General features: G+C 43.6%; 1 protein-coding gene across 1 annotated transcript in view; it reads left to right on the plus strand.

The window, feature by feature from the left end:
• The first annotated feature begins 1,806 nt into the window (after window positions 1–1,806).
• Window positions 1,807–26,607, plus strand: part of LOC138652230 (olfactory receptor 5AR1-like) — a 36,742-nt gene continuing 11,941 nt past the window's right edge. Inside the window, exons 1-2 of the mRNA XM_069742999.1 lie at window positions 1,807–1,865; window positions 2,031–2,307. Coding sequence (XP_069599100.1) covers window positions 1,807–1,865; window positions 2,031–2,307 — 336 coding nt within the window. The remainder of the gene's footprint in view (window positions 1,866–2,030; window positions 2,308–26,607) is intronic.

The following is a 26,607-nucleotide window of genomic DNA, read 5'->3' on the forward strand; positions in this document are numbered from 1 at the left end:
TGCTGTGAGATCTGTCTGCTGCCAGCTCCATGCCGTGTGCCTCATGGCTGCTCGCTCTGTGTACACTTCCTGGCTGTGTGCATAGGGGGGCGGCGCTGGCAAATGCAGATTCTTATTGAGTCTGTGTGCACCTCCCTATGGTGTCCCCGGCCAATTGCCTAGATGCCTCTGATACTTAAACCGTCCTCACCCATTAGAGGATGCCTGAGCAAACTATTTCCCTCAGTTAGTATTTGCTACTGAGCTGCCAGGTCATGTTCTGTCTCTGTCTCCGAGGGCTGCAATATGCGGGCCTTTATCCATGTTCTGTTTGTGTATCCGTGTCCGTTCCTGTCTGAACTCTAGTATCTGTGTCTGTTCCTGTCTGAACTCTGGTCTATGTCCGTTCCAGTGCGTTCTTTGTTTGTTTGCTATTCCCACTCTGCTGTGTGCACCTCTGCATCCCCTCTCTGCTCTGCTTGCCACTAACAATGGCTCTGCACCTCTCTGCTCTGCTCGCCACTACCAGTAGTTCTGCACCTCTTTGCTCTGCTTGCCACCATCAGTGGCTCTGCACCTCTCTGCTCTGTTTGCCACTACCCGTGGCTCTGTGCTTCTCTGCTTTGCTCTCCACAACCTGTGGCTCTCCGCCTTCTGGCTCTTGACTTTGCCTCCTGCGGTTCTGGCTCTTGGCATTGCCTCCTGCAGTTCCACTCTTGGCTCTGCCTACAGCGGCTCTGTCCTTAGCTCTGCCTTCTCTGCTTTCTCCTTCTCTGCCCTTAGCTCCGCCTTCCTTTTCTCTGCTCTTAGATCTGTCTTCTCCTTCTCTGCTCTTAGCTGTGTTTCTGTTCTTGGCTCTGCCTCCTGCTCTTAACTCCGCCCCCTGTGGTTCTGCTTTGCATCCGCACTTGTCATCTTGCTCTATCTCCGTTCTGCAAATTGCCACACAGGTCTTTACTTGTTTCTTTATATTCACCAGTCCGAACAGGTCCCTACCTGTTCCCATATACCCTCCAGTCTGAACAGGTTCTTACCTGTTTCCATACACCTGCCTGTATACCAGTTCCTACCAGAGTATCAGCCCTGTCCGTCTGCCCTGCCAGAGTGCCAGCCGTGCCCGCCTTCCTGCTTGTGTCTCCATCAAGCCCGTCTGCCCATCAGGGCCTCTGCCGTACCCATCCACCAGCCAGGGTCACAGCTGTGCCTGCCTGTGTCCTGTCCCCCGGTGGGATCGGCATCTACAGTCAGACTCCACCCTGGAGTGGTGCCTGGTATCTACCTACCGCACAAGTCTGACCTCACATCAGAGGCTCCAGCGAACACCTAGGAAGCTACTTAGTTACGCCCCTTCCAGGGTAGTCTGGTTAGTGGTCCAGTGGGGCCACACCCCCAGACGCCAGCATAAACCAGTTTGAGCACGAGAGTTACATGTACTTCCTAAAATATATAAGGATATAAAGCCCCCCTGGATGTCCGATAGTTTAGAGGAGGCGTTCTCTTTTCAATAAGACAGCCATTTTCTTTGACCGAGTCTTACGTAGGTTTGCTACTAGTGCTTATTCTTACATCAGGGACACTAATGATTTTTTACAGAAAATTAAGAACATTCAAGTAACAGAAGGTACCATTTTGGCATCTTTAATGTTGTTTTCCTGAATACGTCTATTGAACTTGATAATGGACTTCAGGCTGTGTCTGATGCGTTATCTGGCTCGGACATGGCCCCAAAGTGTACATGGCTTGCCCTCAGGCTGCTTGAGTTCATCCTTTGTGAGGAATTACTTTCCGTTTGGGGATGATTACTACTTGCAGTGACGGAGTACCGTCATGGGGTCTAACATTGCACTCACTTATGCTAACATCTACATGGCGGTATTCAAGGACAGGTATGTGTGCAAATCCATCCTCTGGCACCATACCCAAGCCTAGTGGCGTTATATTGATGACGTCTTTTTGGTATGGCAGGGTGACCTTGACAAATTACTTGCTTTTCATACTGAGTAGAACCAGATTATTCCGGAATTACAGTTAACATTGACTCATTCGTCAAGTGAATTGCAATTTCTTGACACTTTGATGTACAAGAATGATGATACTATACAGAGTACAGATAGAAATAGCTTACTTTGGTTCAACAGTAATCATCCACGGAAAATGGTCAGTTTCCTTCCTTGGATTCAGTTGATGAGGAATAGGAGGATAGTATCATGTGAAGAGATTTTGGATGGCAGACTTGAGGAAATGTGTCGGAAATTTATATCCAGAGGTTATCCAGAGAAAGATGTCTTTGCATACAAGGATAAGGCACTAAAATGGAAACATGAGCAGGTAGCAACAGGGACACGTATGAGACAAACTGGGAAGAAAATTCCCTTTGTGTTTTCATATTGCCCTTCCAGAAGACGTATAGTGGGTATTTTGAACAAACACAAGCCCTTATTACATCATGGCCTTCCTTCAAAAAAGGAATTTTCTTCCCGACCACTTTTATCTTACAGGCAAGGTCACAATCTTAGAGACTGATTGGTCAAATCTGAGGTACTATGAAAATTTCACTGCAAAGGACATTAAGCACCCTCAGATTTCGGAATTTTCCCTGTGTGCTGTAGCAATATACTTACAGGCGATTAATTTAATCACCCCCATACAGGAAGAAGATTTACACTAAAGGAGAGGTACACATGTACATCAAGTTTTGTTATATACATGATTGTATGTCTATGTGGGGTAGTCTATGTGGTTGAGACCACAATGGAAATCAGGGCTCATATAAGCAAACATAAAAGTACCATCAGGACTGGAATTGCTCCAAGACATTTTTTTGATAATAAACATTTGGAGAATCAATTGAGATTTAGAGTTATTGATTGTGTTCCTGTACAGAGAAGGGATGGGATAGGCAAAGAATATTAAAGAAAAAAGAATTAAGATGGATTTCATAATTGGGGACCTTTCAAGGGTCTCAATATTGAATATAATATACAAGTGTCCTATAGTAAATTCCATCCCTTCTTTGCTTTTGTGGCTTCATTTTTTTAATAATATACATTGTGTGTTTATTTTTCGATGGTTCCTACTTGAAATGGAGAGACATGAAAGTGTGGGGAATGAGATCGATGGAGGACATGAACATGGACATGTTCATATGAATGGAATTACATTTCTTTGTTTTCTTAACACATTATGAACAATTTTCTCTTTCTTTGACTCCCCCTTGCCTTTCTGTCCCTCCTTAAATTCCCCCCTTTTTTGTATGAAATAATTCCTCTTGTATTAAAAGTGGCTGTAATATGGTGTAGGCTGCTATTTAATTTACAGGTGCTGTACCAACAATCGCGATCACATGACCGGGATTGGTTGTTCCCCTGACATCATGGAGGCGGTCTCATTGATGTGGATACCACCGCAGCTTTGTGACACCCCCTAATGATGCCTGTTGCTGTGCCCCGACTGCTCGTGCACACTGGGTTTGCGCGTCATCGGGCAGATGGTCATGTGACTGTTGTCATGTGGCCTCTGCTGTGTTCCGCGCTCTGACAGTGGACGCGCTGACATGGAGTACAAGTTGGGCATGAGAGGGCTTGATAATTGGTTGGTGAGTCCATGTGGATAATGTGATTAATGTTTGTATGTATAGAACATTTATGATTAGTGGGTTTGGTCTTTGTGGTGATTGGTACAGACGTAGTCTCCACACCATATAAGCCAGCCAGGTACGGACAGGGGCTGAAATTCAGTCCTGGCATTTGAAATCACACAGGCCCATTTTGTCCCCCTCCCAATGAACCAGATGGGATGTATTGCTAATATTACCCTGGATGGAGGAAAGGAAGATTTACTACAAGACCAATATTTCTAATGATACCCGTGGCCTGCTGGGGAAAGTGACGGAGTCAGCAACTTTGTGCTCCATCACAACTCTTAACAGTATGGGTATCTTGAGAACATCGATTCTGTTAACAATGTAGCAGACAAGGCAGCCCATGACCAGACTGACCCTTCTGACATTTGTCAGAATTGCTAGATGGCCAGTCCGGCCCTGAAGCCAGCCCTTGGTGATATTGTATATACTTGACAAAGAACTGCTACAGGTCGAAACGTTGCATCTTCACGTGCTACAAGGCATGTTCTACTTGACAAGTTCTACAATATACAGTGCCTACAAGTAGTATTCAACCCCCTGCAGATTTAGCAGGTTTACACATTTGGAATTAACTTGGCATTGTGACATTTGGACTGTAGATCAGCCTGAAAGTGTGAAATGCACTGCAGCAATAAAGAATGTTATTTCTTTGTTTATTTTTTTTTTAAATTGTGAAAAGTCTTTTCAGAGGGTCATTTATTATTCAACCCCTCAACCCACCAGAATTCTGTTTGGTTCCCCTAAAGTATTAAGAAGTAGTTCAGGCACAAAGAACAATGAGCTTCACATGTTTGGATTAATTATCTCTTTTTCCAGCCTTTTCTGACTATTTAAGGCCCTCCCCAAACTTGTAAACAGCACTCATACATGGTCAACATGGGAAAGACAAAGGAGCATTCCAAGGCCATCAGAGACAAGATCGTGGAGGGTCACAAGGCTGGCAAGGGGTACAAAACCCTTTCCAAGGAGTTGGGCCTACCTGTCTCCACTGTTTGGAGCATCATCCGGAAGTGGAATGCTTATGGAACTACTGTTAGCCTTCCACGACCTGGACAGCCTTTGAAAGTTTCCTCCCGTGCCGAGGCCAGGCTTGTCCGAAGAGTCAAGGCTAACCCAAGGACAACAAGGAAGGAGCTCCGGGAAGATCTCATGGCAGTGGGGACATTGGTTTCAGTCAATACCATAAGTAACGTACTCCACCACAATGGTCTCCGTTCCAGACGAGCCCGTAAGGTACCTTTACTTACAAATCGTCATGTCAAGGCTTGTCTACAGTTTGCTCATGATCACTTGGAGGACTCTGAGACTGACTGGTTCAAGGTTCTCTGGTCTGATGAGACCAAGATTGAGATCTTTGGTGCCAACCACACACGTGACGTTTGGAGACTGGATGGCACTGCATACGACCCCAAGAATACCATCCCTACAGTCAAGCATGGTGGTGGCAGCATCATGCTGTGGGGCTGTTTCTCAGCCAAGGGGCCTGGCCATCTGGTCCGCATCCATGGGAAGATGGATAGCACGGCCTACCTGGAGATTTTGGCCAAGAACCTCCGCTCCTCCATCAAGGATCTTAAGATGGGTCGTCATTTCATCTTCCAACAAGACAACGACCCAAAGCACACAGCCAAGAAAACCAAGGCCTGGTTCAAGAGGCAAAAAATCAAGGTGTTGCAGTGGCCTAGTCAGTCTCCTGACCTTAACCCAATTGAAAACTTGTGGAAGGAGCTCAAGATTAAAGTCCACATGAGACACCCAAAGAACCTAGATAACTTGGAGAAGATCTGCATAAAGGAGTGGGCCAAGATAACTCCAGAGACCTGTGCCGGCCTGATCAGGTCTTATAAAAGACGATTATTAGCTGTAATTGCAAACAAAGGTTATTCCACAAAATATTAAACCTAGGGGTTGAATAATAATTGACCCACACTTTTATGTTTAAAATTTATAAAAATTTAACTGAGCAACAAAACTTTTTGGTTTGTAAGATTTATGCATCTGTTAATAAATCCTGCTCTTGTTTGAAGTTTGAAGGCTCTAACTTATTTGCATCTTATTAAACCTGCTAAATCTGCAGGGGGTTGAATACTACTTGTAGGCACTGTATATTGCAAGTTCTACAAGAAGCTGTCTACAAACACGTTCTATAAGACATGTTCTACAAGCCAAGTTCTACAATTTGCCTACTACAAGATGTATTCTGCGAGACAAGTTCTACAAGATACCTACTAAAAATCATGTTTCTCAAGACACAATCTATGAACACTTGTTCTATAAGAAACCTACCACGAAACACCTTTTGAATACACATTATACGAAACATGTTCTACAATAAACCTGGGCAGCACGGTGGCGCAGTGGTTAGCACAGCAGCCTTGCAGCGGTGGAGTCATGTGTGCAACCTGTAAAGCGCTGCGGAATATGTTAGCGCTATATAAAAATAAAGATTATTATTATAAACCTAATAGACATTCAACAAGATTTCATTCTTTAGGCTTTTTTTGTGGAAACACAGAACTTTCGAATTCCCCCTTTTCTTATGTTCACTCACTGATGCTTCCAGGCATTTCATTCTTTTAAGGATTGTCTCAGTATTCCCACTTATCACACAACAGAAACATAACTATATTTTACATGGTTAAAAATGCTTTTTTTTCTTTTGATAATGTGACGCCCAGGAGACCGGGATACCCAGCACCGGACCAATGGAGTCTGTCTCTTGAGGGGGATGTCACGGGTGGCTTGACCCGGTGCTGTGGCCTCAGGCAATGCACAGTGTAAGGGGTATCATGAGGGGACAGGCATTTACTTGATCAGCAGCAGGTTCTCCCAGCGGTGACGATCCTGATCCTGGATAGATGGCTATTGTCCAAATGAAAGACTGAGGCACTGAAACGTTTAACCAGTTTACTTTAACATAAAAGGATTTACAACCAGTCCTGTCACCGGAGTCTGTATGGGAACTCTGAGTTACTTTGACCCTGCCGGGGTCTTCGCCTCTTATTGTGCGCAATTTCTGTGTGGCCCTGCTGCTGTATGTGAACTGGCTGCCGGCCCAATCTGTCCCCTCCGGGTCCTGGTTCGACGGGCAACCCGAGTCCTTTTATCGGTTTACCCCCTCTGGGAGTACCGCTGAACTCTGTGTCTGTTGCTGCATCCGACCCTAGTGAAGCTGATATCACCTCACGTTTTTCCGGTTGCTGTATTATATATAATGAATACAGCCACGGATCCGGTATCCGTCTTTGCGCCTGTTCTGGGTAGTGATTAATGCTACCCGGTTCTCACAATGTCCTTTTTCTCTATCCCTCTTCTCCTCAGGCCGGTGATTTAGGCCTGGTAACAGTCACAGGGCTGTTAGAGATTCAACTGTATGACCTCTCACTATCAGCTCCTTAGCCCAACTGCCATTTCTTCTCTCAGACCAGAATGGATCAAGGGGAGTCTCTGGAGCTCCCCCTTCTGGCCGGAGGTGGTAGTGCAGTCTTGCTATTTTAGTATTTGTACTTACTGTCAGTAATTATTTTTGTGGCAAATACCCCTAGGGGTGCCACATTCCCCCTTAGTTAAGAACAGTACTCCGGGACTGTGGGACAATAACATTTTGAAATAACAATTAATATGTACAGAGTCTCAAAAATGAAAAGTTACAAAAACCACTCAAGGAAACAAAAATAGAGTTCTGTAAAAAGTCACTTCAAATAGCGTCCATTAATACAGTTCTATCCTTGAAGGTATTAGGAACGGCACTGTACTTAGTGTCCAAGAATTTAGTTCCATTTTTCTAACGGAGTTATCAATATAACGTCTAAAGAAAGTTCAAAAAGAGCAAAAAGCAAAGTTCAAAAAGCAGTCTTTCCGTAGCTTTGATTTAGTGCCTCCGGGCTGATAAAAAGTTCAAGAATATGCAAGAAGTTCATACAGACAAGTCTCTGTAGGTACTGGGCTTAAACGTTGCAGACTGATAGCAATGACTATACTACATTTTCTGTTTAACTATATACGGCATAACATATATACAATTCACATTATGAGCTTTATAGTTGGTAATCTGCATACCTGGCCGGTAATTGACCCTGGGTACTACGCTGTGATCTACGTAATAGCGGTGTCTCTTCATGTGGTGTACTACTGTCTACTGCGGATGTAGTATCTGCCCGCTCTGCTAAAGATAATTCCACGACTATGGAGTTGGCAAGTTCACCGTGAATGGGATTACTCTGACCAGGAATCTGTTCTTCCTGGCCTGGAACCTCCTGTAGTACGGGGTCAGCCTCTTCCTGTCTTGGGACTTCTGGTATTGGGTTCGGTGTTGGGTAAAAGGCCACCATGGGAACCACTACTGCACCATGGTATGTTAGTAGGGTTTTGGGAAAGTCTCCTATACAGGTGTGATACACTTCCTCTTCTTTTTCCTTTACTGGTTGAACCTGTATGGGTTGAATAACTTCTGGTTCTGGCTGGACAACGTCTGGCTCTTTCAATGCTTCCGGACATAATTTAAGATTGTCTCTTGACACTAGTACAGATGTTAAGCCTCCGTTTTTGCTAATGAGACACATTTTAGGATTATCCACTCTTGTTGGTAAAACTGTGTAGGGTACGGCTTCCCACTGATTGTCCAGTTTATTGGTTCGACGATTTCTCTTGAGCACTTGGTCACCCGGTCTTAATGGGGTCGCTAGAGCATTCTGGTTGAAAGTTCGCTCTTGTCTTTCTCTAGTTTGCTGAAGGCTTCTTTCCACACTCTCTTGCACTTGGCGATACTGCTTTTGCCGTATGATATCCCAATTGGAGTCTTGAACTTCTGCGTCTGGTTTCAGAATTCCCATTTCTAGATCGATTGGTAATTGGCCGGGTCTTGCACGCATAAGGTAAGCTGGGGTGCAGTTGGTGGAGCTCACCGGGACATGATTATACAGATCCACCAAGTCAGGCAATTTCTCTGGCCATTGATTCCTTTCTGTCTCAGGTAAAGTCTTTAGTAGGTCTATTACAATATGGTTCATCTTCTCGCATAAGCCGTTTGTTTGTGGATGATAGGCCGTCGTCCGGATCTTTTTGCAACCATACATATTACAGAATTCTCTGAAGATCTCTGATTCAAAGGCTGTACCTTGGTCGGTGAGAACCTGTTCCGGATATCCATGGGGTCTACAAAAGTACGTTTGGAACGCTTTGGCTGCTGTTTTTGCTGTCAGATCTTTTACGGGTACTACTACCAAGAAACGTGAATAATGGTCCACGATGGTCAAGGCATAGACATAGCCGGACCGGCTTGGTGTCAACTTCACGTGGTCCATGGCTACAAGTTCAAGTGGTTGTTTGGTGATTATGGGCTGCAGTGGTGCTCTTTGGTTCTTTTGATCGTTTCTTCTGAGGTTACACGGGCCACAATTTCTGCACCACTGTTCGATTGATTTTCTCATCCCGACCCAATAAAATCTTTCTCTTAGAAGTACTTCTAACTTTTTCCAACCGAAGTGACCAGCACCATTATGGTAAGCTTCGAGGACCATCTTCACATCTTGTTTAGGCACAATAATCTGCCAAACCAATTCATGTGTTTTCGGATTGGTGTATCTTCTACAGAGCTTCCCTTGATACAGGAACATTTTGCCTCTCTCTTTCCAGAGTTGATGCGTCTCTTCTGGGGCATCCTCATAGGGATATGCACTTTGCTCAGTCAACAGTTCCTTCACCAACTTCACAGCCGGATTGCTGTCTTGGGTGTCAGCCCATCTATGGTGTGCTAACGGATTAAAATTCACCTCTTGTTGTTTCTGATAGGTACTTGACTGATGATGTTTTGCCTTGGGACGATGGAAGGCTGGTATTTCAATTTCTTCAAGCTCCCCCGTTTCCTCTTCTACATCTCTCAAGTGTGGCATCCGGGATAGGGCATCGGCATTTCCATTCTTGCGACCTGCTCGATACTTGATTATGAAGTTGTAATTAGATAACCGGGCTATCCATCGCTGTTCTAACGCACCTAATTTGGCTGTGTCCAGGTGGGTCAACGGATTGTTGTCAGTATAGACAATAAATTCTGCAGCGGCCAGATAGTGTTTGAAACGCTCCGTCACAGCCCAAACTACTGCCAGTAGTTCCAATTTGAAGGAGCTGTAATTTTCTGAATTTCTTTCAGTAGGCCGGAGCTTTCTACTTGCAAAGGCGATGACTTTCTCCCGACCTTCTTGCTTTTGTGACAGCACCGCTCCTAGTCCCACATTACTGGCATCGGTGTAGAGGATGAAAGGTTTATGGTAATCTGGGTATGCCAGAACCTCTTCTCCGGTTAGTGCCTTCTTTAGTTGTTCAAAGGAGTCTTCCCTTTCGTCGTTCCACTGAAAAGGAGGGTTTCGGTTTGAAGGTTTCTTCGTCTGCCCTACCAAGGTGTCTTGCAAGGGTGCTGCCAACTTGGTAAATCCTTTTATAAATCTGCGATAGTAACCCACCAATCCCAGGAATTGTCTCACTTCTTTTGCGCTGGTAGGTCTTGGCCAATCCCTTATGGCGCTTATTTTCTCGGGATCTGGTGCTACTCCCTCCGAACTCACGATGTGTCCCAGGTACTGTACCTTTGGCTTGAGAAGGTGACATTTGGATGGCTTGACTTTCATGCCATACCTGGATAAGGCTTCGAACACTTCTGCCAGGTCTATTAAGTGTTGTTCGTAAGTCTTTGAGTAGACGATCACATCATCTAGGTACAGGAGGACGGTCTCGAAGTTCTTGTGTCCGAGGCAGCATTCCATCAGCCGCTGGAAGGTACCGGATGCGTTGCAGAGTCCGAACGGCATGCGATTAAATTCACATAGACCCATTGGTGTGGTGAATGCCGTCTTTTCCTTATCTCTCTCAGCCACAGGGACTTGCCAATACCCGCTTGTTAAGTCTAAGGTGGAAAAATAATTAGCAGATTTCAAAGCAGTTAAGGACTCTTCTATCCTAGGCAAGGGGTAGGCGTCTTTATGGGTGATGTTATTAATCTTCCGGTAGTCTACGCACATTCTCATGGTTCCGTCCTTTTTTTTGACAATCACTAGAGGGGCCGCCCAGGGGCTACAGCTGTCTCTTATTACCCCGGCCTGTTTCATTTCCCTCAGCATATCTTTTGCACATTGATAGTGAGCGGGCGGTATGGGTCTATATCTTTCTTTTATTGGGGGATGGTCACCTGTGGGGATTGTGTGTTCTACCCCTTCTATCCGTCCGAAGTCCAATGGGTGTTTACTGAAGACTTGTTCATATTCCGTCACTAGTCTATACACCCCTTGTTTTTGATGGGTAGGTGTTGAATTTATGCCCACGTGTAGCTGTTGGCACCAATCCTCCATTTCTCCATCTGAGCCATTGCCTTCCACCTGACAGGTTGGTTCTAAGGGCTCAATGGTTGTGATGGCATTGTTGTCAACAGTATATAGCTTTGCCATTGTAGCATACCTTGGCAAAGTGACCTCTTCCTCTCCACAGTTCAAAAGTCGTACCGGCACTCGTCCCCGGTGTACCTCGACTATCCCTCGTGCTGTGAGTATAGTGGGCCTGCTGTCGGTGTACACTGGTTCTATTAAGGCTTGATAATCTCGTCCCTTAGTACCAATGGCTGCTCTACACCATACCAGCATTTCTGTTTTTGGTGGGATTACAATAGACGTTGGATCACTTACCCTCACACTGCCGATTTCTCCACCTGCAACTTCTACCTGTTGCCTTAACATCAATACTTTTATTTCCCTCCGGAGAACTCTCTGCTGGCAGGATTGGGCAGTTTCAGCAATTTGCTGTAAGACAGAAATGACTTCGGAAAAGCAGTTCTCTAACACATTCATTCCTATCAATACAGTTGGTTCACAGTTCCGCCGGTCAACATCAACAACAATTATACCCTGTTTCTTCAGTTCTACTTTACCAATCTTTATGGTCATCTCCCTGAATCCTAGTTTCGGTACCAACTTACCATTACTGGCCCATATATCTAGTTCAACATCAGAGGGCCCTTTATCAATATCTGCATCAGCCCAGTACCTCTTATAAAGGATATACGGTATAGATGAAATCTGGGAACCTGTGTCCAGCAAAGCGTTGAGGGGAATTCCGTCCAGCACGATAGGGATAATGGGTCGTCCTCCGATGTACCTGTCGTGCCAGGGTGTTGGGCCTTGAAAGTTCATTCCTGCGAAGCGGCCCGCATTCCCAGGGGATTCCCGTTTAAATCACAATCTCGTGCAAAGTGGCCCGGCTGCTGGCAACGGCGGCAAATGGGCTGTCCATCCGGTTGGTAGCGGTCGCGGGGTCGTCCTCTCCATGTCGGGTATCTCCGGGGTCTCATCCATGGAACATCCTCTCTACAGTTTGCCAACTCCATCTTGTGTCCTCTCATCTCCTGCATGGTTTTAGCCATTGAAGCAACAACATCAGCTAAAGAGTCAAGCTTTTGTTGAAGAGCCTCACTAGTACTGGGCCCCAGGGGCTTAGCAATGGCCCCGGACATAGCTGATGTCACTGGCACTCCCTGTTGTTGAGGTGCCTCTGCCATGGGTTGCGCAGGATCCTGATCCCGAGGTGCCTCTGCCAGCTGGAGACGTATAGCGCTCTCCTTTAATTGGGCAAATGTCAATTCAGGGTTCTTAAAAACAAGCATGCTCACATGCCCCCGGTGAGAAGGGGTGTAGAGTCCCTCAATAAATTGATCTCTTAGCAGTTTATCCGCTCCGGTGTTAAAAATGGGTTCAGCCAGTGTAAGTGATTTAAGGGCTTCCTGCAGGTTTAAGGCAAAGTCTCTCACGCCCTCATTAGCTTTTTGTTTGCAACTAAAGAATCGTATTTTAGCTTTGCTGCTGGCCGTGGTTTCAAATGTAGCTTTTAATCCAGCAAATATGCGTTCAACAGTGCCTTTTAGATCAGCTGCCCATGCTGTGACTTCTCGCTTAGCATGGCCACTTAACTGCATCATCAGGAGACTAACACGCTGAACTTCACCCACAGGGAACATGTCAAAATGGGCCAGCATCTTTTCTCTGAAATCGTCAAGGGTATTAGGCTCACCTTCATACATTGGAAGCCATGGGCCACCTGGGGTATATGGCATCAGCACCGGCATGATGGGCGCCACTCCTTGCACCGCTGCGCTGCCGGACTCTCTATTGACACTCTGTCTTTCAGCTGCATTAGCGTTGCCGAGTGCTGCGGCGTCTCCGTGCTGCGACATACTGTGCCCCCTTAGTTAATCCGGACCCTTCCGGTCCTCCGCTTCCGTCGGGATAGTGTAGATTCGTCCCGCTGTGCAGCAGGATCGATTTTCCCCTTGCTCTAATGTCAGAGCGCTCAGCTTGGTGCCGCCCACAATGACACGCCCCCTGCTGCTCCCACCCACCGCGCTCTGTAATGGCGGATTCTGAAGTTTTTCAGTTAGACTGGGGCTCAGGTGATGGCGTAGCTCAATTAACAGTCTCGTGCCTAACGGTTATGAAGTGATTACCTCAGGGGATGGCGGCCATCTTTACTCCATTATAACCAATGGGGAAAAGTCACTTTCAATAGTTTTCAATGGGGAATGGATTTTTCTTTAATAAAGTCAATTTTCAAGATTTTTCATCCCAGTTTTCACAGTTTTGGGCTCCAATCACGGCACACAATACCCGGTATACGGGCTGGCTAGATCCTGTTCGTGACGCCAATTGTGACGCCCAGGAGACCGGGATACCCAGCACCGGACCAATGGAGTCTGTCTCTTGAGGGGGATGTCACGGGTGGCTTGACCCGGTGCTGTGGCCTCAGGCAATGCACAGTGTAAGGGGTATCATGAGGGGACAGGCACTTACTTGATCAGCAGCAGGTTCTCCCAGCGGTGACGATCCTGATCCTGGATAGATGGCTATTGTCCAAATGAAAGACTGAGGCACTGAAACGTTTAACCAGTTTACTTTAACATAAAAGGATTTACAACCAGTCCTGTCACCGGAGTCTGTATGGGAACTCTGAGTTACTTTGACCCTGCCGGGATCTTCGCCTCTTATTGTGCGCAATTTCTGTGTGGCCCTGCTGCTGTATGTGAACTGGCTGCCGGCCCAATCTGTCCCCTCCGGGTCCTGGTTCGACGGGCAACCCGAGTCCTTTTATCGGTTTACCCCCTCTGGGAGTACCGCTGAACTCTGTGTCTGTTGCTGCGTCCGACCCTAGTGAAGCTGATATCACCTCACGTTTTTCCGGTTGCTGTATTATATATAATGAATACAGCCACGGATCCGGTATCCGTCTTTGCGCCTGTTCTGGGTAGTGATTAATGCTACCCGGTTCTCACAATGTCCTTTTTCTCTATCCCTCTTCTCCTCAGGCCGGTGATTTAGGCCTGGAAACAGTCACAGGGCTGTTAGAGATTCAACTGTATGACCTCTCACTATCAGCTCCTTAGCCCAACTGCCATTTCTTCTCTCAGACCAGAATGGATCAAGGGGAGTCTCTGGAGCTCCCCCTTCTGGCCGGAGGTGGTAGTGCAGTCTTGCTATTTTAGTATTTGTACTTACTGTCAGTAACTATTTTTGTGGCAAATACCCCTAGGGGTGCCACAATAATACCTTTTTTTGCGATCTGACAAACTGCTTTTTGTCTTCTACGTTATTTCAATGGACATCAGGGAGCTGTTTACAGGAAAGACATGGAGTCATGTGACTTTTATGAGATTCCTGGGAAATGTGCCTGTCCAAAAAGCTAAGCATTCCCATCTGTTTGAAAACTCTGTAAAAAATTGATTTGTGCAGTTGTAAGCATGTTGCAGAATGCAGTGACGCAAGGGAGGCAGAATAAGGGTTAACAAATTTATCAATTTAATAAACTGGGTAGATATTCTCCTCGCAGGGAGATAAATGGTTAAATGGTGAAAACCTGATGCAAAATAATAACAGTCCAATTATCAAACTTATTGTGTCCTTTATGTTCCTCCACCGCAGATGATCCTTTGGGGGTTGTAGCACTGGCAAAAGCCAGGGAGATATCCACAGATGGGGTCCCTTGAATGATGATCTGTCTTCTGGCGGCAATGTGCGGTCTCTGGTTTTACCCATTGAGCCCCTAGTCCATGAGCCTGTGCAGCCAAAGCAAAAAGGGCCGCAGCAATCCCGGGGTTAAGCGTGGGCTGATGTGTCGCAGATGACAGAAAGGGCCCTCCGCACGTGCGTGGTACTCACAGTCACTGGGCGTGTAAGGAGATGGCGGAAAACCTCATTGCTTCTCCTCTCTCCTAGGTGCTGATTCTGTGCACCTTATGCGGTACTCGAATGGTGTACCTGTTTGTTGAATGTCTTGATGTGTTCCTGTACTATGCTTATAATGTCTTTACAATCTGCACAGGATCCGTCAAAATGTTGAAAAGACGGATCCTGTACAGATTGTAAAAAACGGGTGCGCTGCGCCCGTCTTTCTGACGGCCCCATCGAGGCTATGTGCACCTGTTGTGTATGCGTCTTCGCAGCGGTTTTCCGCTGCCAAAACGCATACACAACACAAACCAGGTCAAAAAAAAAATCACAGCATTCTCACCTACCGGCGTCTCACGCAGCGATGCTCCCGGCAGCTAGCGTTCCCAGTAATAGATTGCAAAATCTCGCTAGCCGGGAGCATCGGTGACGCTGCGCGGGACAACGGTAGGTGAGAATATTGTGATTTTTTATTTTTTTTATTATTTTTAACATTATATCTTGTTACTTTTGATGCTACATAGGCAGCATCAATAGTAATAAGAGAAAGAGAGTGAGCGAAAGACAATTTCCCTGACGGGAAATTCTTCCACGCATGCTCAGTTTGAAAAGACGAGACCCGTCGCTGGATTCCTGCTTTTCACAGGCAGTGATGCAGCGCAGGATGCGTCGCTGACCAATTTTCCGACGTGCAGAAAAAAGTCCCTCTGAACGTTTTCTCTGACCGACGGACTGTTTTTTTTTACGCAGGATCCAGTGCACGACGGATGAAGCGGATGGCCATCCGTCACAATCCGTCGCTAATACAAGTCTATGAGAAAATGCAGGATCCTGCAATCTCAAAAACGACGGATTGTGACGGGAGCTGAAAGATGGAAGTGTGAAAGAGACCTAACAGATGTAAATCATTCAGCTGCGGCGATGAAAACAAAATCTCCGAGCACTAAAAAATACTCGGGGGACCCCCGAGCATTCGCGAGAAATCTCGAATAACGAGTATATTCGCTCATCACTACTGCTGAAGTCTTCTGCAGTGTGTGAAATTGTACCAGACATTGATTTTTTACGATCCTCTTAAATTGAATTGCAAAATGTGTGAATTTACTGAGAAAAGGCGATTTCAGGAAATTCAACTCAAAGTCGATTCATAGCGGATCGATCTGATCATCTCTGCATCTGAGTGCGGTCTGAGTTGTTCATGGACCCATAGACTTGGATTGGTGAGCGTGATCCATAACTCTGATCAAAATTGGACAGATCCCCTTTTTTGTTCAGACCGCTCAGTCTTAGAAAATTCACAGCCATGTGAACGACCCCATAGACTTTAATGGGTATGTGTTCTATCAAAGAAAAGCACAAATAGAACTTGTACATGTAAAACTGATGTCTGAGTGAGCCTTACATCATTTGTGCTGCCGGTGTTTATACACAGACAATTGTTCAATGCACGCCACTCAGTATATGAAGGCGATACAAAGGAAACATGAGTTCTTTTTGGAATCCTGGGGAAATCTTATTCAGGTAGACTATTAATTATAATTCTTCACAGTAGAGCGAAGGTAATGGTTTATAGGCACACATCTATGACATAGTTCTGAACTGAAGTTGATCACAGGGGTTTTATTTAAGCTTTTTTCCATCGTCAGATTCCATTCTCTTCATGCAATGCTTCATCAACATATATGAAAGTTTCTTCACAGATAACTTCTCTTTACTGATAACTTCTCTACACACACTGTCTTAACCTAAGCAGAACTGTACCTTTCTCATGCAGCGAGGTGGAGGGAGGGGGATGAGTCCGGTGCTGTAGCTCTCTCACTTCTATCTTGAAGTAATAAATATACTCCTGGCTGTCCTGCTTCTATGATTACAGCAAACACTTCCCAGGAAGAACTGATGTACACAGCTTGTCTGATTTCAGTCTGACTGGAGACTCTCTAACACACATTCCTCTTGGATGTGCAGGACACAATAACAAGTTTTCCAGTATCTACTGGGGTTGAGCTAACCACTCCATGTCTGCTATTAGCATTTTAAACCCTATAGTTGCTTGATGAGTCTAAATCAACAGTGCAGCTTCTGCCTGCACAGAATGCAAACATAAGTCATGACTTTTTGACAATGAAAAAACAAACTTTTTTTTAAAACAACATTTACACATCAGGAATGTGGGGATTGTTCTTTTGTCTTTACAAAACATTACAAAAGAGGCAAAAGAAATGCAAAAAAATATAGCTCGTCTGTCTCACAAGCCTGGCAGCACCCTTTCTATGACACACAAGCCTTGGTTTTAGGATTTTTCTTCAGTAGCAAAATTAAGACAGAAGTTTATCAAAATGCCCTTCTTATTTTCACTCTGTGAAGAATAAAAAAATGCTGTTATTAAGGTGCAGTGCATCATAGATAAATCAATTCACAGTCACACTGACTCTGCAGGTCCAGCACATCCCTACCACTTAATCACTGACTCAGACTACCATTCCCATTTTCCATATATTTCAGCACTGTAGTAGTACACCACATTCATTTAAGCCTTTCACTATCCCTGTGCACTCCAACCTCTTATCTCTATAATGTAAACTCCAAAAATGGCTGCTGATTTCCCTGCCCTCATCTTTTATACTGGCTGTGATAGTCCCTCTGTTTGCCTATGCTAGACCATGTGATGTGATAGATGCAAGGCAGTATGGGTAAGCCTGGGAGGCGATGCTTGACATCACGAGCCAGCTCTTTGGCTGCTGAAGTCTTTTGCAGTGTGTGAAATTGTATCAGACAATTTTTTTATGATCCTCCCAAATTGGATTGAAAATTGTGTGAATTCCCTGAGAAAAGACGATTTCAGGAAATTTAACTCAAAGTTGATTCGTAGCGGATCGAACTGATCATCTCCGCATCTGAGTGCGATCTGAGTTTTTCATGGACCCATAAACTTGGAATGTTAAGCGTGATCCATAACTCTGATCAAAATTGGACAGATCTCCTTTTTTTTTTTTGTCCTGAGTGCAGACTGCTCAGTCCTAGAAAATTCACAGCCATGCGATCGGCCCCATAGACTTTAATGGCTATGTGTTCTATCAAACGAAAGCAAAGATAGAACTTGTACATGTAAAACTGATGTCTGAGTGACCTTGCAAGAGCTAAAAACCTTTCCACCAAAACGAGCTGACTCACTGTTTCTCGGTGAACTCATACTGCACCCAGTAATGAGCAGGGAAATAAACGGTCTTGAAATTCAACTGGTGCATTTTTAATCAAACCCAACTGAAAAAAAATATCTTCTTTACTCCAAAATACATTGATATGTGTAATTTAAAAAAAATTCCCCCAAGGGTATGCATATTCTTCAAGCATGTGTGACCCAGCGACTAACTCGCTAAAATATTAGAAGTCAACCAAATCTCCTGTGACTATTTGAAAGCATAAGGGCACAAGTCATCACACACCAGGATGTGTCTCCTTCCCTTTTTCTTTGCTTTTTCAAGAGGTCACGCAGCAGCTGGAACGTGTATTAAATTGGCCGGTTCATTGTCATTGTCTTTATATTACATTCCCCAGCTGCTGTAAAACCTCCCCGAGAAGAAAAAGATGTTACACGTGCCATTGAAAATGTAAAAGTGTAAATACCTTTTTTGAGAACTATTTTTTTTATATGTTGCAAGAACTGTATGTTGCACCGATGGTTTTGCCCCGTGAACCTAATCTGCTGGAAATTGTATTCTGTGATCATCAAGTGTGAGAACAATGCAGATTTGAAACTGCAAAATACATAGATAACAGGAATAAAGATTTATATTGTTTTCTGTGTGATGCATTACTTCCTCCAGCGCTCTCACATCATAAACTGGAAAAACATGAATTTTATTTGATACACGCAATTTCCCGCCAGTTACTGGAAGAACTTTTTCCCTCAATTATACAAAATCTGTGGTTTTCTTAGGTTTCCTTATGAATTTCTGAGCGTCACTTTGTGTTTTTTTTAACTGTCAATTGTGAAAGACAATATGAAAAACAGGAAAAGAAGAAAGATTAAAAAAAAAACTGTGACGGAATCTATAGGAAAGAGTCACTTTCCGTTCTGCTTTAGTTTGAAGTTGCCGACTCATCAAAGGTTAGTAAAAAATATGAAAAACAGGAGAACAGATACCAGAGGGCAAAAATTAGACAAGTAGGAATAAAAAATAAAATGTCACGACTGCTTTTAGTAAGTTATAAAAAGTTATTACTTTTACAGTGGTTAAGTCATAACTTGTGTATTGGTGCAGGTCAATTTTGAGAAACGTTTATATATCACTTCATTGACTATTATTAATACGTGATTACACAAAATACGAAAAGGTAAACATACTTTTCGTGCAGGAAAAATTGATGTCGCAAAAATTAATATTTTTTTATAAAAAAAAGTTAATATCATAAAAACAATATCAAAATTAAAGTGTGACAGGGGACAAGGAATACCAGACAGATCGGTAAAAAAATACAAAAATTTATAAATATTACACCGAAAAAATATTTAAAAAAAATGAGTGTGCACAATTATTGTGATAATAAATAACACCAATAACTACTCCATATGAAATGTGAAAAAAAATAAATACCAAGTGGCAATTAATATAATATAATAAGTGCATACACAAGCATGATAAGAAATGACAATATAATTAAATTAATAAGAATAATAATAAAAAAACAAATGGATGTCACGATGCAGTGAAATGATGAAAATTAATATCCATAAAAAGTAGCCATAGTGCACATTTGAACAGCCATGTGGCCAGCCAACATGGATCTAATAAAGTGCAATTAATAAAGGTGCATAGAAGCCAAGATGAGAGACACCAAACCCAACAATGCAGACGAGCTGAAGGCTGCTATCAAAGCAACCTGGGCTTCCATAACCCCTTAGCAGTGCCGCAGGCTGATCACCTCCTTGCCACAGCGAGGTAATTGATGCCAGAGGAGCTCTGACCAAGTATTGAGTGCACTTACTGAACATACATTTCAGTAGGCCAACATTTTGTATTTTTAAATCATTTTTCAAGATGGTGGTATGAAGTATTCTAATTTACTGAGATAATGAAGTTTGAGTTTTCATTGGCTGTAAGCCATAATCATCAACATTAACAGAAATACACACTTGAAATAGATCACTCTGTTTGTAATGACTCTATATAATATATGAGTTTCACTTTTTGTATTGAAGAACTGAAATAAATTAACTTTTTGATGATATTCCAATTTTGTGAGAACCACCTCTAAGTTCAGTATGGTGTATTCTTACAAGAAGTATGGAGCACTTTCCCTTGTCATCTCCAGTATCTTGAAGCTTGGAGTATCTGAGAAGGGATGGAAGAAATAAGGTGACTGAGACTCATGTACAATTGTCTCTTTTTTTTAATCTGCTCCATAAACTGTCCCTGCTCCAATTGCAAAGTATATTTTTGTTTTTTTGCATTTCTTAAACATTTTTTCTGTAAGTCGTTCTTCAAGATAACCCTACACCAAATTTTTCATGTTGCGTTGGACACAATGTAATAGTGGCTGCAGAGCAGAATAAAATATTTTTGTTTTTTTAACTTTGCCTCTCCATTGCGGAAATATTAGCAATGAAAGTACTTGGCACCTAATAAGTTCACTTTAAGTTCCGGTGGGTGTTACCAGATACTTTTCACTGGGGGTGTGTATGTATTCTGCCTGCATGATTTGCATTCTGATAACACCCACTTGACCATAACAAAAGTTAAAAGTTAACTCACTAGGTGCCAAAAACCTCTGCAATGAAGAAACAAAATAGAAAATAAAAACTTAAAAAAAATGTTTTGTTCTGCAGCAACTATTACTTTATATGTCCAACACAATGTGACACATTTGGTGAAAGGTCCTCTTTAACCCCTTTCCCCCCACGGGTGGTTTGCACGTTAATGACCGGGCCAATTTTTACAATTTTGACCACTGTCCATTTATGAGGATATAACTCTGGAAAGCTTCAACGGATCCCAGTGATTTTGACAATGTTTTCTCGTGACATATTGTACTTCATGTTAGTCATAAAATTTCTTTGATATTACCTGTGTTTATTTGTGAAAAAAATGGAAACTTGTTGAAAATTTAGAAAATTTCGCAATTTTCCAACTTTGAATTATTATGCCCTTAAATCACAGAGATATGTCACACAAAATACTTAATAAGTAACATTTTCCACATGTTTACTTTACATCAGCATAATTTTGGAACCAACATTTTTTTTTCTTACGGAGTTATAAGGGTTAAACTGCACCCCCCAAGGTGCTCAAAACCACATGCAAGTAGTTTATTAACCCTTCAGCTGTTTCACAGGAATTTTTTGAATGTTTAAAAAAAAAATGAACATTTAACTTTTTTTCACAAAAAATGTACTTTAGCTCCAATTTGTTTTATATTACCAAGAGTATTAGGAGAAATTGGACCCCAAATGTTGTTGTACAATTTGTTCTGAGTATGCTGATACCCCATATATGGGGGTAAACCACTGTTTGGGTGCATGGCAGAGCTCAGAAGGGAAGGAGCGCCATTTGACTTTTCAATGCAAAATTTACTGGAATTGAGATGGGATGCCATGTCGCATTTGGAGAGCCCCTGATGTGCCTAAACATTGAAACCTCCCACAATTGACACCATTTTGGAAAGTAGACCCCTAAGGAACTCATCTAGATGTATAGTGAACACTTTGACCCACCAAGTGCTTCACAGAAGTTTATAATGTAGAGCCGTAAAAATAAAAAATCATATTTTTTCATAAAAATGATATATTCGCCCCCAATTTTTTTATTTTTCCAAGGGTAACAGAAGAAATTGGACACCAAAGGTTTTGTGCATTTTGCCCTGAGTACGCTGATACTCCATATGTGGGGGTAAGCCACTGTTTGGGTGCATGGCAGAGCTCGGAAGGGAAGGAGCGCCGTTTGACTTTCCAATGCAAAATTGACTGGAATTGAGATGGGACGCCATGCCACATTTGGAGAGCCCCTGATGTGCCTAAACATTGAAACCCCTCACAAGTGACACCATTTTGGAAAATAGACCCCCTTAGGAACTTATCTAGATTTGAGGTGAGCACTTTGAACCCCCAAATGTTTCACTACAGTTTATAATGCAGAGCCGTGAAAATAAAAAAAAAAATTTTCCACAAAAATTATTTTTTAGCCCCCAGTTTTGTATTTTCCCAAGGGTAACAGGAGAAACTGGACCCCAAAAGTTGTTGTCCAATTTGTCCGGAGTGCGCTGATACCTCATATGTGGGGCGGAACCACTGTGGGACGGAACCACTGTGGGAAGGAGTGCCATTTGGAATGCAGACTTAGATGGATTGGTCTGCACGCGTCACATTGCATTTGCTGATGTACCTAAACAGTGGAAACCCCCCACAAGTGACACCATATTGGAAACTAGACCCCCAAGGAACTTATCTAGATGTGCTGTGAGAACTTTTAACCCCCAAGTGTTTCACTGCAGTTTATAATGCAGAGCCGTGAAAATAACAATTCTTTTTTTTTTTCACAAAAATTATTTTTTAGCCCCCAGTTTTGTATTTTACCAAGGGTAACAGGAGAAATTGGACCCCAAAAGTTGTTGTCCAATTTGTCCTGAGTACGCTGATACCCCATATGTGGGAGAAAACTACTGTTTGGGCACATGGCAGAGCTCGGAAGGGAAGGAGCACTGTTTTACTTTTTCAACGCAGAATTGGCTGGAATTGAGATCGGATGCCATGTCGCGTTTGGAGAGACCCTGATGTGCCTAAACAGAGGAAACCCCCCAATTCTAACTGAAACCCTAACCTAAACACACCCCTAACCTTAATCCCAACCCTAACCCTAACCACACCCCTAACCCTAATCCCAACCCTAATCCCAACCGTAAATGTAATCCAAACCCTAACTTTAGCCCCAACCCTAACCCTAACTTTAGCCCCAACCCTAACCCTAACTTTAGCCCCAACCCTAACTTTAACCCCAACCCTAACCCAAATTTTAGACCCAACCCTAACCCCAACCCTAACCCCAACCCTAACCACAACCCTAACTGTAGCCCTAACCCTAACTTTAGCCCCAACCCTAACCCTAACTTTAGCCCAAACCCTAACTTTAGCCCCAACCCTAACCATAATGGGAAAATGGAAATAAAAACTTTTTTTTTTTTAATTTTATTATTTTTCCCTAACTAAGGGGGTGATGATGGGGGGTTTGATTTACTTTTATAGCTAGTTTCTTAGCGGATTTTTATGATTGGCAGCCGTCATACACTAAAAGATGCTTTTTATTGCAAAAAATAGTTTTTGTGTCTCCACATTTTGAGAGCTTTAATTTTTCCATATTTTGGTCCACAGAGTCATGTGGTCTTGTTTTTTGCAGGACGAGTTGATGTTTTCATTGGTACTATTTTGGGGCACGTGACATTTTTTGATCGCTTTTTATTCCGATTTTTGTGAGGCAGAATGACCAAAAACCAGCTATTCATGAATTTATTTTGGTGGGGCGCTTATACCGTTCCACGTTTGGTAAAATTGATACAGCAGTTTTATTCTTTGGGTCAGAACAAATTACAGCGATACCTCATTTTATATCATTTTTTTATGTTTTGGTGCTTTTATACGATAAAAACTATTTTATATTAAAAGGTATTATTTTTGCATCGCTTTATTCTGAGGACTATAGCCTTTTTATTTTTTCATTGACAAGATGATGTTTTCAGCGGTACCATGGTTATTTATATCCGTCTTTTTGATCACGTGTTATTCCACTTTTTGTTTGGCGGTATGATAATAGAGTATTGTTTTTTACCTCTTTTTTTAAATTTTTTTTTACGGTGTTCACTGAAGGGGTTAACTAGTGAGACAGTTTTATAGGTCGCGTCGTTACGGACGCGACGATACTAAATATGTGTACTTTTTTTATTGTTTTTTTTTATTTAGATAAAGAAATGTATTTATTTTCTTTCATTTGGAATTTTTTTTACACATGTAAATGTTTGGGGTTTTTTAAACTGCAGGGAGGCTTCCCGGCGCCTGCTCTGAGCAGGCGCTTGAAAGTCACCTCCCTGCAGGACCCGGAAGGCCCCCCCGTGGCCATTTTGGGTCCAAGCCTGCAGGGAGGAGGAGCTAGGAGACTCTTGGAGCAACGCAATCACATCACGTTGCTCCGAGGGTCTCAGGGAAGCACGCAGAGAGCCCCCTCACAGCGCGTTGCTTCCCTGTGCCACTGAAACACTGCGATCATCTTTGATTGCAATGTTCCGGGGGTTAATGTGCCAGGAGTGGCCCGTGACTGTTACTGGCACATATTGCCGGATGTCAGCTGACACCCGGCCGCGATCGGCTGCGCTCCCCCTGTGAGCGTGGCTGATCGCACTGGACGTACTATTCCGTGACCCGTCCATGGGAAGTAGGGCCCACCCCACATGGACGGAATAATACGTCCAATGGTAGAAAGGGATTAAGAATGACTTACAAAACAAATTATTGACAAATGTAAAAAAAAATGTAAAAAAAATGAATTTGCCAAAATCAATTTGCTACATAAAGAAGCAAATCAACAAAATTTGTTGCAATCTAAACTTTATTTCAATTTCTAGCATTTCCCAGTTGACTGAATTCAGAAAGCATTGTATGCAATGAGTCTTTTAATTCTGGATGTTATGGCTTCATCCTCTACTTCTCTACAGTAGCATGAATACCCTGACTGTGCTCACCATGATGTAACTTCATCATTTTAATACATTGTATAAGAGGTGGCACTGGCTTCCCAGAGCCACCAATAGGAATCTGTTAGTCATGAGAGAACGTGTTATCCGAGCATGCCGAGTGTCTTCGGAGTGGACCACTAATATGTTCGAGTCCCCACAGCTACATGTCTCATGGCTGTTCGACAGCCACAACACATGTGGAGCACCCCACGGGCTGGGGTACTCGGTACCGGGTCCTGCTGTTCATAGGGGGAATGTCACGGTGGCGACCCGGTCCGTGGCCCTGGGCACCAACGTTAAAGGGGAAGGTCTTTAAAGGGAATAAAGTTTGTGTTCGTGACGCCACCTGTGGTATTCGGTCAGTGGGCACCGACGCTGCTTTAAGGGGTCCTCTGGGGTGATGTTATGGCAGCTAGATGTTATAACTTCCCACAGGTGAAGTGTATCCCCAGGGCTCCCGTGGTGTAGATGGAAGATGGTGAGGAGTGCAGTAAAGAACGAGGACACAAGGTTGCAGTCTCTTTACCTTGGTTTACTGAAGACTTCAGCATCCACAGTCCAGAGCACCAGATCACAGGGCAGGCAGGGTCCAGCCAGTTTGAAGGCAAGTTAGGAGTCCCCTTACCCAGGTAGAAATCAAAAGCTTTCCTCTGGTGCGTGGTGTTGTAGTCCCTTACGGCTTGAAGCTCCACATAAGGTCCTCATAGATGTTATCTCTCTCTCTGTCCCCCAGGTAGGATAGGACATAACAGGTATGACTGGTGGCTTGAGGCTGTTTATAGGGACTCTAGCACGCCCCGGCCTCGGAGGGGTGCCACCGTGCCTCCTGGGTGTTAGGTCGGACAGGTAACGTAGAGTTTAGCTGTCCTGCTGGTCTCTGATGTAAGTCATAGAGGTCCTTACAGCCTCGGTGTTCCAGCTACCGGTTTCTGCGCCTCAGAAGGAGGCAGCCTGCTCGGGGCTGGTCTCCCTCTGATCTCCACTCCTGTGCTTTGCTCTCCTGCACACTCTCTGCAATGTATTCATCTTTCTCAATGTCTCTTTCCAGGAGCTGCTGCACTGGGGCTACACAGCTCCATAAAACCTTCTGCTTTGCCTCAGACTGATCCAGTCCGTTCCGTGGCAAGTACTGACTCCCTTTCCCTACAGACTACCAGTTACGTATATATGGGGAGTCACCTAGCAAGTAGGATCAAAAGCTCCCCCTGGTGGCCTGGAGTGTGAATATGTTGCATGTTTGTGGTACCTGGCTGCAGATATCCCTTCTTGCCTTCAAGCGTAACATCACTCTCCCCGTGAGGAAAGTAATGCTACTGTGACAACAAGGACCCTGGGGTTCCACACTTGCAGGGATGTCCTGTTTGTTAAACAATCCCTGCATGTGTTGTGGCTGATGAGCAGCGGTGAGACATGCAGCCGCTCGGACTCGAACATATTTTTCGAGCACGCCGAAGACACTTGGTCAACACACGAGCATACTCCGATAACAAGTTCGCTCATCACTAATAGATTCCTATTAGTGGCTCTAGGAAGACAGTTTTATCTTTTTGATGGGCAGACACTTTGAACACTTTCAAAAAGTGATATAACAGGTAAATGTTAAAAATACCACCTCTGATAATAATATTTCCTTTATGTAATGTAACGAGTCCCTAGTGCATACGAATAAAGCAATTGAGATATTATGCTCAGGTAATGGGAGAGAAAATAACAATAAGACTATATAAAGAGGAATAAGAGAGCAGCAGGTAGACGAGCTAACATGAGGAACGGAAACCTGCATGCTCATATTTCCTAGATAACTGGTCTTAAATACATTAGGTTGGTGCTCCTACATTATATTTATATAACATTTGTTGTTATACCAGCAGCATGAACAGACGTCATATATCATTCACAAGAAATAGTTAAAATATACAAAGGTTATTGATCCACATTAAAATCATTAGAGGAACATTCTGTATCCAAGAAAATCCTATTGACCTAACATAGTTTAGGCAGATCTTAAGAGAAGTGGGTAGTGTACCTATACATCTAATTAATCCGTTTAAAGAATTCATAAATTTGAAGGGA

The sequence above is a fragment of the Ranitomeya imitator genome, chromosome 10 (genome assembly GCF_032444005.1).
Source record: "Ranitomeya imitator isolate aRanImi1 chromosome 10, aRanImi1.pri, whole genome shotgun sequence".
NCBI lineage: Eukaryota > Metazoa > Chordata > Amphibia > Anura > Dendrobatidae > Ranitomeya > Ranitomeya imitator.